The sequence below is a fragment of the Lipotes vexillifer genome, unplaced genomic scaffold, assembly GCF_000442215.2.
Source record: "Lipotes vexillifer unplaced genomic scaffold, Lipotes_vexillifer_v1.1 scaffold390, whole genome shotgun sequence".
NCBI classification, from domain to species: Eukaryota; Metazoa; Chordata; class Mammalia; order Artiodactyla; family Lipotidae; genus Lipotes; species Lipotes vexillifer.
Window position 1 is genome coordinate 4435761 of NW_006784503.1, and position 13883 is coordinate 4449643.

Consider the following 13883-nt stretch of genomic DNA (forward strand, 5'->3'; position numbering starts at 1 on the left):
TTCCCTACCTCTGACCTCATCTACTTTCCTCCTCCAGCCCTTACCAACCTCTTTGCTGTTCCCTGAAAATGTCAAGCATGGTCCTGCCTAAGGGCTTTTGCACTTGCTATTTCTTCTGTCTGTAAGGATCTTTCTTTGGAGAGATGCATAATGGCTTTTCACACCTTAAGTCTTTGCTTAATTATCAGCTTTTCAATGAGACCATCCCTCTGTTATCTTATATAAAAATGACACCTCCCTATTTCATACTCCTTTCTTCCCTGCTTCATTTTACTCCATAGAATCGATCACCTTCTAACACATGAATATACTTACTTATTTTGTTTTTTGTCTGTCTCCCTTCAGTAGAATGTTAGACCCACATGGCCAAGATTTTTGTCTGTATTATTTTCCCTTTCCTCCATACCCAAGACAGTGTCTTGGACACTGTTGAATGAGTTTGAGACCTGAAGTGGAAACCGAACTTTACAAATAACTTGAGAAAAGCATTCTAAGCAGAAGGAGCAGCAAGTTTAAATGCTCTGAGGTGGGATCCCAACTCTGAGGCCAGTCTGGTTGGAGTTTGGGGAGCAGACGGGAGAGTAGTGGGAAGTGATGTCAGAGAAATAGCCAGTGGCCAGTTCATTGTGGGCCTTACAAGCCCCATATCCATGGTAAGGACTTTGTGTTTTATTTAGACATCTTTAGGCACTCTAAAGATGAGCAAGGTAATATCATTTAACAGCTGATATTTAGATGCACATTAAAAAATAATGATGTGTACACAGTTTGGAGTAGAACCAAAGTTTTTTCCTAAAGCCTTGTTTTGAATGTAAGAATTTCTCTAGTATTCGTCTTTGACTATAAGCAGTCTTTCTAGATTGTTACATCAGAAATATTTTTGTTTCATCAAATATAGCTCTGCCTGAAAATGAAAGATTCTAGGTAAATTTTTCATTTTATGAAAGCATCTTAATGCCGTTAGTTTCATTGCTTAAATATAAAAGTGTTGAAAATAACTACAGATTTAAACTTTTGTATTTTAATGGATTTTTGATAGTTTTCATGATAAATTTTTCACTCAGTTGGCTACCATTAGTTAGATGTATATAGGGAAATAACATTTTATTTATTTGAATAGATAAATTATTTATTTAGTTAGAATTGGAAGACAAAAGACTTGAGTTTGAGCCCTGGGCATATTGATTAGCCTCTGGTACCTCTCATTCCCTTATATGTAAAAATGTATAATGTTATCTGTTGAACACTATGCAAATGGTTGCTGCTATTAGGAAAGGTATATAATGGATGGAGCTAATATCAGAAAATAATTTGGGACTTTAGTATATAAAGTATTGGTGAGTATTTAATTATGTGGTTTCCTACTTTAAAATTGTGCTTTATTTTATCAAATGTGCTTTATTTAAAATCAGTTTTATTGGATTATTTTGGAGGATAATATTAAAAGATAACCTTAGACATCCATTGAGCAAAATTTTTTCCCACTACTGCTTTTTTTTTTAAATAAATAAATTTATTTATTTATTTATTTATTTATTTATTTTTGGCTGCGCTGGGTCTTCATTGTTGCGCGCAGGCTTTCTCTGGTTGCTGCGAGCGGGGGCTACTCTTCATTGCGATGTGTGGGCTTCTCATTGTGGTGGCTTCTCTTGTTGCGGAGCACGGGCTCTAGGTGTATGGGCTTCATTAGTTGTGGCATGTGGGCTCAGTAGTTGTGGCTCGCAGGCTCTAGAGCTCAGGCTCAGTAGTTGTGGCACACGGGCTTAGTTGCTCCGTGGCATGTGGGATCTTCCCGGACCAGGGCTCAAACCCGTGTCCACTGCATTGGCAGGCGGATTCTTAACTATTGTGCCACCAGGGAAGCCCCCGCTACTGCTTTATTTCTTAACTGTTGTATGCTAGAACACTTCAAATACTTAACGTTATTTTTATTCACTCACACTTTTAAAATAGTTTTTCAGTTCTCTGTATCTGCTAGTTTCATGAATTCATGACTGCGTTTGCTGTTGCCTTTGTTTGACTGCCCTTTCTCCTCTTGCCTCAGCCCTTCCTCATCAGATTGACTCATACTCATCTTGCATAGCTTAGTTCTAGGGGTTACTTTCTTAAGGAAACCTTCCCGTAACAGCTGCTTCTGGATTTGGAGTGCATTTTTTGCATTTTTTATTTTCTCACAGCAGTATGTGTGTATCTCCAGTAGAGTCTTATCTGTTAGGGTTGTAATTGTTTTCTTATCTATCCATCTTTTCCAGTACACTCTTGAGTTCTTTTAGGGTGGGGAGTAAGCCTTCTATGTCTGTCATCAGTAACTAAGGTACTGAATGACTGAGTTTTAAAAACTCAATAGAGCAACTGTAGTCAGATTTGAAGGCTTCATTGTCTTCCCACAAATGTTTGGGGGATCAAGCCTAATCATTATGGGATGAAAATTAGTTCACATATTGTTTCAACCCATGTTTCCAATTCAGTTCTAAAAGTTTTTTTCACCAGTTTTTTCATCTTTTAAAGTTCAAGAAGTATGTTGTCAGTGTTGCAAGCACATTTTAATGCCTTGCTTCTAGTTGCCTAGGTTTTTATACTTTTAGTTCTGTGTTAACCTGTTTATACTCTACTGAGGGTAGATCTCCTCTCATCATAGTTTGTGATTAAGTCATTTCATGATTTGTGTTTGATTTATTTGTCTGGCCCACTGGAGTGTAAGCTTCATGAAGGCTGGGATCATATCTCTTCTGTTAAGCATTTTATCCCCAGCGTTAGTATCATATATCCGTATATTGTGATACTTCAGTGAGTTTTTGTAGCTCTCAAATGCATGTGACCGCAGTTCGCTTGGATTGAAGGTAAAGACCTTGTCACTGATTTAGCAGACCAGATCCCATTTTCTAGGGAAAAAGGAATCCGGTGATGATAATGTGGTTTGCCCATAAAAGCAGATCTGCTGAGGGAATGAGGGTCTGAGGATATGGGAAGAATTGGATGGGGGAATTACAAATCTATATCTATTAGTAGTAAGGAAAGGGATGATTCATATTTGAACCAAAACAAATAGATATCTTAGTCTAGATAATGATGAAATAAAACTGACAATGTTTAAAACTAAAAAGCAATGATATCAGCAGTTCAGAATCCCAACGAGATCAAGGAAAAATTGATGAAGCAATGAAACAAATCATCTGTTCTGAAAGTTCAAGGATTGCCAAGTGTCCTAATGTAGGCATGCCCAATGGTAGAACACTGAATTAGAGTCCTAAGAAAACCCCGGCGATAGACAGGAGTTTTTAAATATATGTAAACAAATTTTAGAAACCTATTATTAGTCACTTGATAGATTACTTACATAAGCCGCCCTTAGTACATAAAAATGAAAGTGTATGGGATTGTACATTTACCCGTAATAAAACGGGTAAATGTACAATCCAGCATATTTGGATTTGTTCAAGGTCCATAGGAGGGTGGGGCTTATCATGGGAGCATTGATGTTCTGCTATATGACTGTGGGTAGGGTCGAGACCATCTGACATGCCATCCTGAAAGATTTTTGCCTGCATAAATGTCATCAAAGCAGTGTATAGCACCAACGGCAAATCACAAAAAATTACTTTAGAATTAAACAGCGTTGTGTTTAAGCCATATCCATATAAGTACTAGGTTTCAGTTTGTAGTGTAAATTAAATGGCAAATTTTAAAACATTTAAAGTTGAATTATTTTTGAATATACAGAATATTTGGCTTAACGTTACATGCCTATTAATTTAAAACATTTTTTATATTCCTTAAAGGGCGATTACTGAGAGCCAATCAGATAAGTTTCAACTGGGACAGGCTTGCCAGCTGGATCAACCTTACTGAGCAGTGGCCATACCGAACTTCTTGGCTCATATTATATTTGGAAGAGACTGAAGGTATTCCAGATCAAATGACATTAAAAACCATCTATGAAAGGTACTTTATCTGACCTCTTTATATTTAAATTTATCTTAGACTGAGTTGCCTTTTCAGAAGAAAGTTAATGCATGTAAAGCAAAATGAATACAAAATGTATAAAATGTAGAGTTCTGGGTTCAACTAATCATTCTCGTTAATTCCGTTATAATTTGGAGTTGTATTAGCACAGGTATATATCCCATTATGTAAAATTTGCAGCTTTATTTGTCTATATTCTTCCTATCTCAATGTAACCTCTATGATGAAAAATGTTTCATAGTCCTGTTAGCTCTATGTTATTTATATATACAAAATGAAAACCTTAAAACATTATTATTTATTTCTATTTTATTTTTTATTCTAAGTGTCTTTATAGAATATTAAGGAGGTTACATTTTCCAAATCATTAGTGCAGGTATATTCACAGCTTTATATCTAGAGGATTTGGGGAACTGTGAATACTGGCTGGAAAACATTCTTTGCATTAAACAATAAAGGATTTATAAAATATATGAACAATTTATTGTTCTTTTATAGAACAATAAATTGCTCTATAAAACAATAAAAAGAACTATTATTCTTTTATAGTCAGTCATTTGAAGTACTTTTTAAGTCTACTTCTGGTAAAGAAATTGATTAATTTTTTCTGGAAAGCCATACAGTTAATGCTCAGTGAAATGTCAAGCAAGTTTTAAGAGTTTGACTTTCTTGTCAAATAAACAAATAAAATTATAATCCCTTTTGTTTACCAGAATACTTAATACCTTCAAAGTTTTCAGTTACAACTCTAAATAAAAATATCTCTTAGAAAAAATATAATACAAGGGAACTATACAATTGTATAAAACTTGGTATAATTGAAACTATTATTTTGAACATGTAAATGAAATATTAAATCTAACGAACCATTCAGTGTAGAGTTTATACATTAAAACTTTTAAGATTCCAGGTAATTTTTCTTAGAGTATTGTCAGCATGTGGTTTTCATTATTTTCCAATCCCCATTTTTCATGTACATATTTTATCTAATATTTTCTAGGTGAATAACTGATTTTAGAATATAGAGGCTGGTTGTAGTATTAGTCTACAGACTTGAGCTCTTGTAGGTTTTGCTGTTCAATTTGTGCTAAATTAAACAGATTGAATTCTGTGAGCTGTGTCAAGTAGGTGCTCTTGTAGATGGCAGCGACACACAGCTGCCATGGGCCTGTGGAGCAGTGTCACTGATTGCATCTGCTCTTTGATGTTTTAGAAATCATCTTTTTATTATAAGATACATGACTGGTTTTTCCCTTGGTTGTGCAATAAAATATTATTTCGTGAATAAACGTTTGCATCATAGCATAGGTGCTGTATAATAATGAATGTTTGCTAGATGAGCACAGTTTTTGGTTTGATACACATAGGACTCAAGTCAGTCTCTTCACCTTCCTTTAATTGAATATAATGCTTAGAAGTTTATTGTGTCTCAGGAGTCCAGGAACATTGATCAATTTCTCACATGTTAAGGACCGTGTGCTTAGGGTTCCCAGCACTGGGCCCTCTGCATGTTCTGTGAAGAGGGTGAGTAATTGGTGAAAGAAGGTCTATGTCCTCAGGAAATAGAAGCAGGAGAGATGTGAAAATAAACAAAAAGTTTTTAAAGCTCTCAAAAGAATTCATAATTGAGTTCACTCAAAAAAAATCTAAGCATCTGCTACTTGGGGGCCCTGCTCCTGATGCTTGAGGTACAAAGGCGACCAGGCAAATATATGTTTACTTTTTGATCCTATAATCTCACGTGTAGAAATTTAAACACACACCTCCACAGTTATAAAACTGGTTATACAGGGTTGTTTATTGTGACCTTATCTGTAGCAGCATAATTTAAATGCACATTTATAGGAACATTGGTTGGATAAATTATGGCACAGCTACCATAATAGAGTGCCTTGTAGCTGTAGAAAATGAGAAAAAACCATGATTTGATATGGAGAAATTTTCAGGATATATTAGTAAGTGAAAAATGTAAAGTGCAAAAGAGTATATAAGATGTTTCTGTTTGTATAAGGAAGAAGGGGGAATAAGTACATCTGTATATACATGTGTAGGTATATATTATTTTTCATGAAAATATAAAACAAACCCATGGGAAGGGTAAGCCAGAAACTAATAAAAATGTTTACCTAAAGAGGATGCTTAGACGGGGAATGAGATGTCTCTGAATGTACATTTTTATGTAGTTTGCCTTTCGTATCAATCGAGAAACAAAAAGCATGGGAAAAGGAAACCCTAATATTGAATACAAACAGAAAGAGATGATCCTAATGGTACATGCAATTGAATATATAACCACACAGAAAAAAATTAATTCAAACACCTTTGAACTCAGTTCTCTGATTCTTTATTCTTAGTATAATATACTGAAGACAAAATTAACTGCAAAGAAATCTTGAGCTTAGTAGGTTTGTTGCTGATAATAGTATTGGTATTATACTCCTGAAATCCTTTTGAATGTGTCATAGGATAGAGTAAAAAATGAATTAATAGATATTTTTGGAAGCCGGTGTTTTCCCTATGGGAGAAGGGATATACAAATTGAATGGAAGAAATTAGGAGGAGCACTATGGTAGTAGACTGGATTTGGAGATATTAAATATTAACTCATAATTTAAAATGGTTTCCTCTAGTTTTGCCCACCAAAAGGGAACAAAAATACCCCCAAATTGTGAGCACATCTGGTGCCTAGATCTTGGTTTCTGATTGGGACTTCTTGGAGAAATGGCTGATTCCAGGTCTAAGGCAGGGAAAGCTCAGGGGGAGCCTGCATTGTTGTGCCAGAAATCAAGGAAGGAAAATGTTCAAAGACAGTGAGGTCTGCACAGAAGGGCACAGGACTTAGCTTGAAGGAGCACCTTTCAAACTTGGGCCCATTTGAGAATCACAAAGAAAAATGATGGCAATGGATTATAACATATCAACAAAAGAAATCCAGTGAGTCCACAGTAATCCTTAGAAGAGAGGAAAAAGGAATAATTCTTTGTTTTAGGAGAATGCCAGCAGATAAGTGTAGAAGGAATGAATGAAATAGAAAATTATCATTTTTTTAAATCCCCAGTGTGATAATTGATTCAAGCAAGGATCATCGGTGGTTGCAGAAACCACTGGAGGAAAGTTGTTGGGGAACACAGGAGGCGCACAAGGTCTCAAAATATCACCCCCAGGTTACATATAATCACAGCGAAGACACATGCTTGCAGTGGCGATATCTGGCTGTCACCGCATTTTTAATCAAATAGTCAAGCCTGGCATCATTAATGGGGTGCATAGCATCATAGGCCACTAGATAAAATGCGGTAGAAGGTACCACATCACCTTTCTGGTACAGTTGCCAGCCGTGTTGTACTATGATTCTAATTCTGAGGAAGCAGCCAGATGAATCCGGAATGTGGAACATTCTACAAGACAACTGGCTTGAATTCCATATTGGTGACTGGGAGAGACTGAAGAGATAGATCCCACAGCCAAAATGCAGTGTGTGAGCTGTGATAAGGATCTGTATCAGAAGAAAAGCAGGGCACTCTGAAGGACATTTTGCGGGCAATTGGGGAGGAAGAATTTTTGAATTAATGTTAATTTCCTTAGGCATGGTAAGGGTGTTTGGGGGAGGTTCACGCTGAAGTATTGAAGTGTGAAATACACTTTCAGATGGTTTGGCAAAAGGAAAGTGTATGTATGTGTGTGTAGATACGCGTATGTCTGTAAGTATACCTGTGTATATATTATGTGGATGTGGGAGGAGGGAGATAGCAGGTGTATCGCGACATGATGTTGACAGTTTGTGAATCTAGGTGAGTTGTGTTTGGGAGTTGGTTGTCCTGTTCTTTCACCTTTTCTGTGACTTAAAAAGACATTTTAACGCAGTGGAAAAGCACAGTAAATAATTAAAATATAGGACGATAAATGCTATGATCTGAGCAAATAAAAAGAGAGGAGGGATACAAACATGAAGTACCTGGTTCTTATTAAGAAACTTTCCTCTTCCCGTTCCTTTTGTTTTTTCCATAGTGATTGTTCAGTAAATATTTGTTGCTTTGTTAAGATTTTTACTTAAGGACACAGTTTACATTAAATGAATCCAAGAACTGTATTCCTTAGTACACTTATGTGGTTTTAGTAACCTTTACACACATGCCATGTGTCATTGAAAATCATTATGTATATATACATAGCTCTATTGAAAGCTTTAAAAAAAAAAACCTACCATTTTGTTTCATGGTGGCAGGATGAATCACAAACCACACTTTATTGATTGATTGATTGATTCTAATGTTAGAATCAGCTGGTACCTCTAGAAGGCATGGAGCAAGTGGATGCAGACGGTGAAGTGTTCATTAGTATTTTAAGACCTGCAATCCACAAATGCCAAGAAGTCAAGTTAGCCAGTTCTGATCCTGTAGGAAGTAAGATGGACAGTCCATCAATGAGGTCAAGTATGATTAGAATCTGCAACTCTTGGGTTAATGAGCTATTCAGGTGAAAAATCACATATACTTAAAAAAATTTTTTTAAATGCGCAGTGTCTTATTTCTTTGCAGAAAATTTATCTTATTTCTTCTGCATGTTGTCAAACTATATAGAAAATATTGAGCATGTTTTTATGAAAATGAGCTTTTAACTTATCATTGGCAGTAATTTAAATTAGAAAGTCATGGTTTTGTAGTTTTCTAGTTACTTTTTTGCCGGGATGGTCGCTGGAGGACAAAAGATACAAAAAGGATGAAGAGTATTTCAGTCTCACTTTATTTTATTTTATATTTTTGGCGGTACGCGGGCCTCTCACTGTTGTGGCCTCTCCCGTTGCAGAGCACAGGCTCCGGACGCGCAGGCTCAGCGGCCATGGCTCACGGGCCCAGCCGCTCCGCGGCATGTGGGATCTTTCCGGACCGGGGAACGAATCTGTGTCCCCTGCAACGGCAGGTGGACTCTGAACCACTGTGCCACCAGGGAAGCCCTCAGTCTCATTTTAGATATTATCATTTGAATAAAACATGCCTTCCTGAAATCTTGTCTCTTTTCTTAAAGAAACCAAGATGAGTAGGTGTGAGACCTAATGGCTTCCCTTGATTTTTGTTTATCCATTCTAGTTAATTTTCTTCATTTAATGTGTATTTAGTGTGAGTTTTTACTGTGGGTCAGGGCTTAGATTGTTGTCCTTTGTGCTTTCATGCGTTCCAGGGGCTGGCTGAGCACGTGGGATACATAGAGAGACAACTATACAAAGCATCTTAGGCCCTCGAGCAACTTACGCACATGTCTACACACACATACATACACTTTCCTTTTGCCAAACCATCCAAAAGTGTATTTCACACCTAAATACTTCAGCATGAATCTCCCCAAAACACCATTACCCGCCCCCCCACACACACCCTTTTTTTCTTCCTAGACCATTAGAGGGTGTATTACATACAACACATCTTTTGTCCCTAAATACTCAAGTGTTGAGGAACTTATATTCTGATTGAAGGTATGACATACATATTTGAAACAACTGGAGGAAAGTAAAAATGTGATGTGGCTCAAACAGCCAATTAACAGCTTTTTATCAATATCAGGCTAAAACATTGCCTTCTGGATGATAGGAAACTTTTCAGGCTAAAACTACTGCTATTTGCTAATAGGCAATTACTTGACCTTTTAAAACTTTCACCCTGATTTCCAGCATTTGAGCCTCAAGCATATATGACTTCCTAATATTCAAGGAAACTTTCAAAAATTTATATTTTTAATTAATTAAAATATATCTTACAGACAAAAGAGAATGTATCACCTGTAGTTTAAAGATAATAGTAATTTTTCACCCTGTTCATTAATATATCAGTAGAACATTTGTCAAAGAAATGCTTTGGGGTGGGTATTTTTAATCATATAATAAAAATAGCTTGGAGTAAATTTTTTTAGGGGGAATATTTTATTTTGTTCAAATAAATATAGACTGTTATATATTGGAGGTATAATGAGGTAATGGGAACTTTGTTTTACCATTAAGTTAATTTCTTATTTTGGACTTCAGCTCTCGGTGGGCCTGCCATCCATGAATGGGTTGGATTCAGGGTGATTTTGAGATGCCTTTTTTTTTTTAAAGAAATAATTGTGTCCTATATGCCTGCAAATACTTACAAAGACTGCTTTGTAGGTAGTCTGAGGAAGAGAAAAAAGACAATGTAGTAAGAATCTGAGAATTCATTAAGGAATTGACAAAGTAATTTAAGATGATTTCTTAATGAAAAACTATAGGAAGCCAGTTTGATCAACATTGAAAAATCATATATTGGAATATGTTAGAATAACTTAGATGACTGTTTCTAGTTAACCATAGTTGAGTTCTCTGATGCTATTGCTTGTCATTTGAATAATAAAAAGTGTTATTTACAACAGACAAAAAGCAGCAGTATATAATTGATATTCAGTTATTTTATTAAAGAAATCTGATTTGGTGAAAACAATCAGAAAATAGTATTTTTAACACTAGTAGTAAAATTTTTTTAATCCATAAAAAGCCTCATTTATTTTTATAGCAATTTGATGACACATCTGCTTGATTTATTCAGCTAAAAAAGAAAATGTTGGTTCTTGGTGTTTGGTAAAATTGCTTTGTTAAATTATTTTCTAAATTGTTCAACTTTTAACAAATGACATTTGATACTAACACTGGAAAGCAATTTCAGCTAATTAAGTAGATCCCTCTGTAAACCATTGGAACATTAAGATGACATACTGTTCATTCAAGATTATTTTAATTGGTACAATTATTGTAATTTTCTGGCAATTATGTGTTGAGCTAAAAGCTTTTGTCTAGATCATTTGAGGGCTTTTTTTGTTAACATACATTTAGTAAGAAGAAAGGGAGTAAAATAAAAACTGTAGATAAAGATTTTCTGTCTAATTTTATTACAGAGTTTTAGACACCATTGAGATATTTTAGTATAAAACTTTATTTCTGATATTTTTCAGTAAGCATTTTAAGCAATGATAGAGGTTTTTAAAAGATCAATTTAAATAGTTTTCATGAAGATAATGTTTCAAATTTCTGTTTTGACACTGCTTAACCAGCCTTTTACTTAGGATGATGTGGTCAGGATTAGTTTTGTGATAAGGATAATGCCTTACCAAACAATACTTTGTTTTGGTCCTTTATTTTGATTTTTTTAAAACAATTTAATAAGTTTTGAGGGAACCTCAGAATCGTAGCCATTTTCTTTTTGCGGAAATATCTACTACTTGCTGACTAGACACTACAGACATCTAGTTTGTAACATTTATCCTAAATTCAGTATCTTTAAATTATTCAAGGGCAGTATTTCTGTACTTAGGATGTTTTTCATAATAAAACATCGTATCGTCTGATATTCCTTCCTGATACTCAGCCGAAGTTTTCATAAGCTTAGTTTTATCACTTCTAGTTGTCTCACGCCTCTGTTTAGCTGTCACTAACCGCCTTCCTCTTTCCTTGAAGTTCTGGGTGATTACTGGTACCCCTCCCTACCCCATTATGTGGCCCAGATTATGCACGGGCTTGTTTCTTTTGCAGGTGGACTTAAGTTATGCATTTGAATAGCATAAAAAAATTGGACAGTAGTTAGTTTAGATTTGCGAAGAAGTCTTATCTCCTTTGTAGCACAAAGTACATTCTTTGTACTGATGATTTTTTCTTAATTTAGGTTTTGAGATTCTATAAATATTTATTCCCAGTACTGTTTTATGTATGCTCTTTTAGTGTTTTTATATATAGTTGAGAATCTTAATGAAATTCTATCTTCTTGACATGATGTGTCTTCTCTGTAGGTGTTGGTGTTGTCATCATTCCACCATTATTAAATTACTGTCTTGTGTATAGTTATTATTTCCATTTTTTTCCCCCAAAACATTCTTGCCCTTAATGTATATATAATGTAAATACTTTATTCAGGGGTTCAATACTTTATCAATATCTTTATCTTTAAAAAAAAAAACTTGATTGAATTCTTTGCAAAATCATGAAATAATTCTCCATACAGGAAAGGAAACTAAGCAGGTTTGTGCTGAAAAAGATATTTTAACTGGATAAAATAAATAACAGTATATTTGCCAGATTTAATGTGAAGATTGAGTCTTCAAACCATGAACAAAGATGCCGTAAACAGATGTAATGTTGACAGTTAAACATGCATTTCTTAATATGCATTGTTTATTTTTATTCATTGTCTTTGTGGAAATTGATTGGAAAATTCCGTTTCCTAAAGATAAATAAAGGTGAAGGGCAGAATTTTTTAGTTTACTTCAAAATACCTGGAAATCATGCCTATGTTTGTTGTTCGGAGAAAAAAAATGAAGCATGAAAGCTAGACATGTTTGACTGTTTTTTGAGTTTATTTATATATTTTGCTACTTCTTTATTTTATTGTTGCTACCAGACTCGTAGCAACATCCAAACATACGAGAGAAATTAATGGGAGAAAGCTTAGAATTCATTCATTTATTCAGGAAATAGTTATTGAGCCCCCATTATGAACCAGGCACCACTGTAGGAGCCTGGATATGTCCATGACCAATACAGACACAGATCCCTAAGCTGAGGAGCTTATTACTCTATCAGGGAGGTATGAGTGATAAACAGTCTCTGTAGCACACACCTCCACAGCATGTTAAAAGGTGACAAGTGCTATGGAAAAAATAAAAAGCAGAGTTAGGGGGAGGAGGAGTGGTGCAGGGTCCAGACTGCTCAAGAGGCTCAGGGTAGGCCGCCTTGAGGAGAGAAATATTGACCAGAGACTGGAAGGAGGAGAGAGAGAATTAGCCAAGTAGGTATCTAGGGAAAGCGTTTCTAGGCAGAGGGAACAGTTTGGACAAAGGGCCTAAGGCCGGAGAGTGCCTGGGATGTTTGGGGAACAGGCAGCAACAAGGGATCTGGTGTGGCTGGAGGTAATTCTGTAGGGGTAAGTGGGGGAGATGAGGTCAGGGAGGTCGGGGGTGCGGGTCACCGACAGCTTTTAGGAGGAACATTGTAAGGACTTTTTGGCTTTTACTCTGAGTAAAATGGAGATCCACTGCAGGGCCTTGAAAAAATTATACACATACCTGGAATGCTCTAAGGTGCCTGTTATTTGGTCATATCAGTGTAACTTGGAACCGACTTAGGGAACCCTGTTGACCTAAGGGAGTGTATTTTCAGAATCCTGTGCTGGGAAGAAGATAACAGTGAAACTGGGTAGAAAAATTAGGGTAAATGGAAAGTTGTGGAGAAAGTAGGTGGCAGTCACACAGTAAAGATGAAATGAGTGGTAGAGAATGGTCCATGGTGGCACTCCACGAATATGAGAGAGCTGAGAAATGAATAACATCATCTATAGTCTTGTTGCAGTGTCCTGATAGAAAACTCATTAGTTACTCTAAACATCTGCAAGAATTTATATGACTTCCCTGCCTGTTTCTTCTGCTGTAATAGTTTCACGTTTCTTAAGATCATTTTATTCTTTATTTTCTGATAAAATGATGGATTTATAAGCCTAATTTTTGGGTCAGTGTTTTCACCTGCCTCTTTCCTTTGGAATTGCCAACTGCATGTCCTGTCCCGCCCCGCTACCCCTCACATCTAAACCCCTGTTTGAGAGTGAAAGGTGCTTCCTGCTGCATTGAAAACTGATGGGTGTACAGAGCACCTTGCTTGTAGGGTAGTATTGAATTTGATGTATGAGTAGTGTAAGATGGAAATGGTGGTCATTTCAATATCAAATTGGGTTCTGAGGATAATGAGAAATAGTTGGTCAGAATTCTAAATACAGGAATCAGGTTTATCTGGAGCTCCAAACAATCTTAGCATGGATTTCCAGCCCCTCCTCATGCCTTCTCCCTCTTGCCTTTTACCTTTCCACCTGTATTTCTCTCTGGCCCATCCTCCCCTCTCCCACCTTATTCTGGTCTCATCTTAAATGTCACTA

At 35.9% G+C, this 13883-nt stretch overlaps 1 protein-coding gene across 1 annotated transcript in view; it reads left to right on the top strand.

Moving 5' to 3' along the window:
* Nucleotides 1-13883, top strand: part of KIDINS220 (kinase D interacting substrate 220) — an 89898-nt gene that overhangs the window by 41692 nt on the left and 34323 nt on the right. The window contains exon 22 of the mRNA XM_007456942.1: nt 3780-3942. Coding sequence (XP_007457004.1) covers nt 3780-3942 — 163 coding nt within the window. The remainder of the gene's footprint in view (nt 1-3779; nt 3943-13883) is intronic.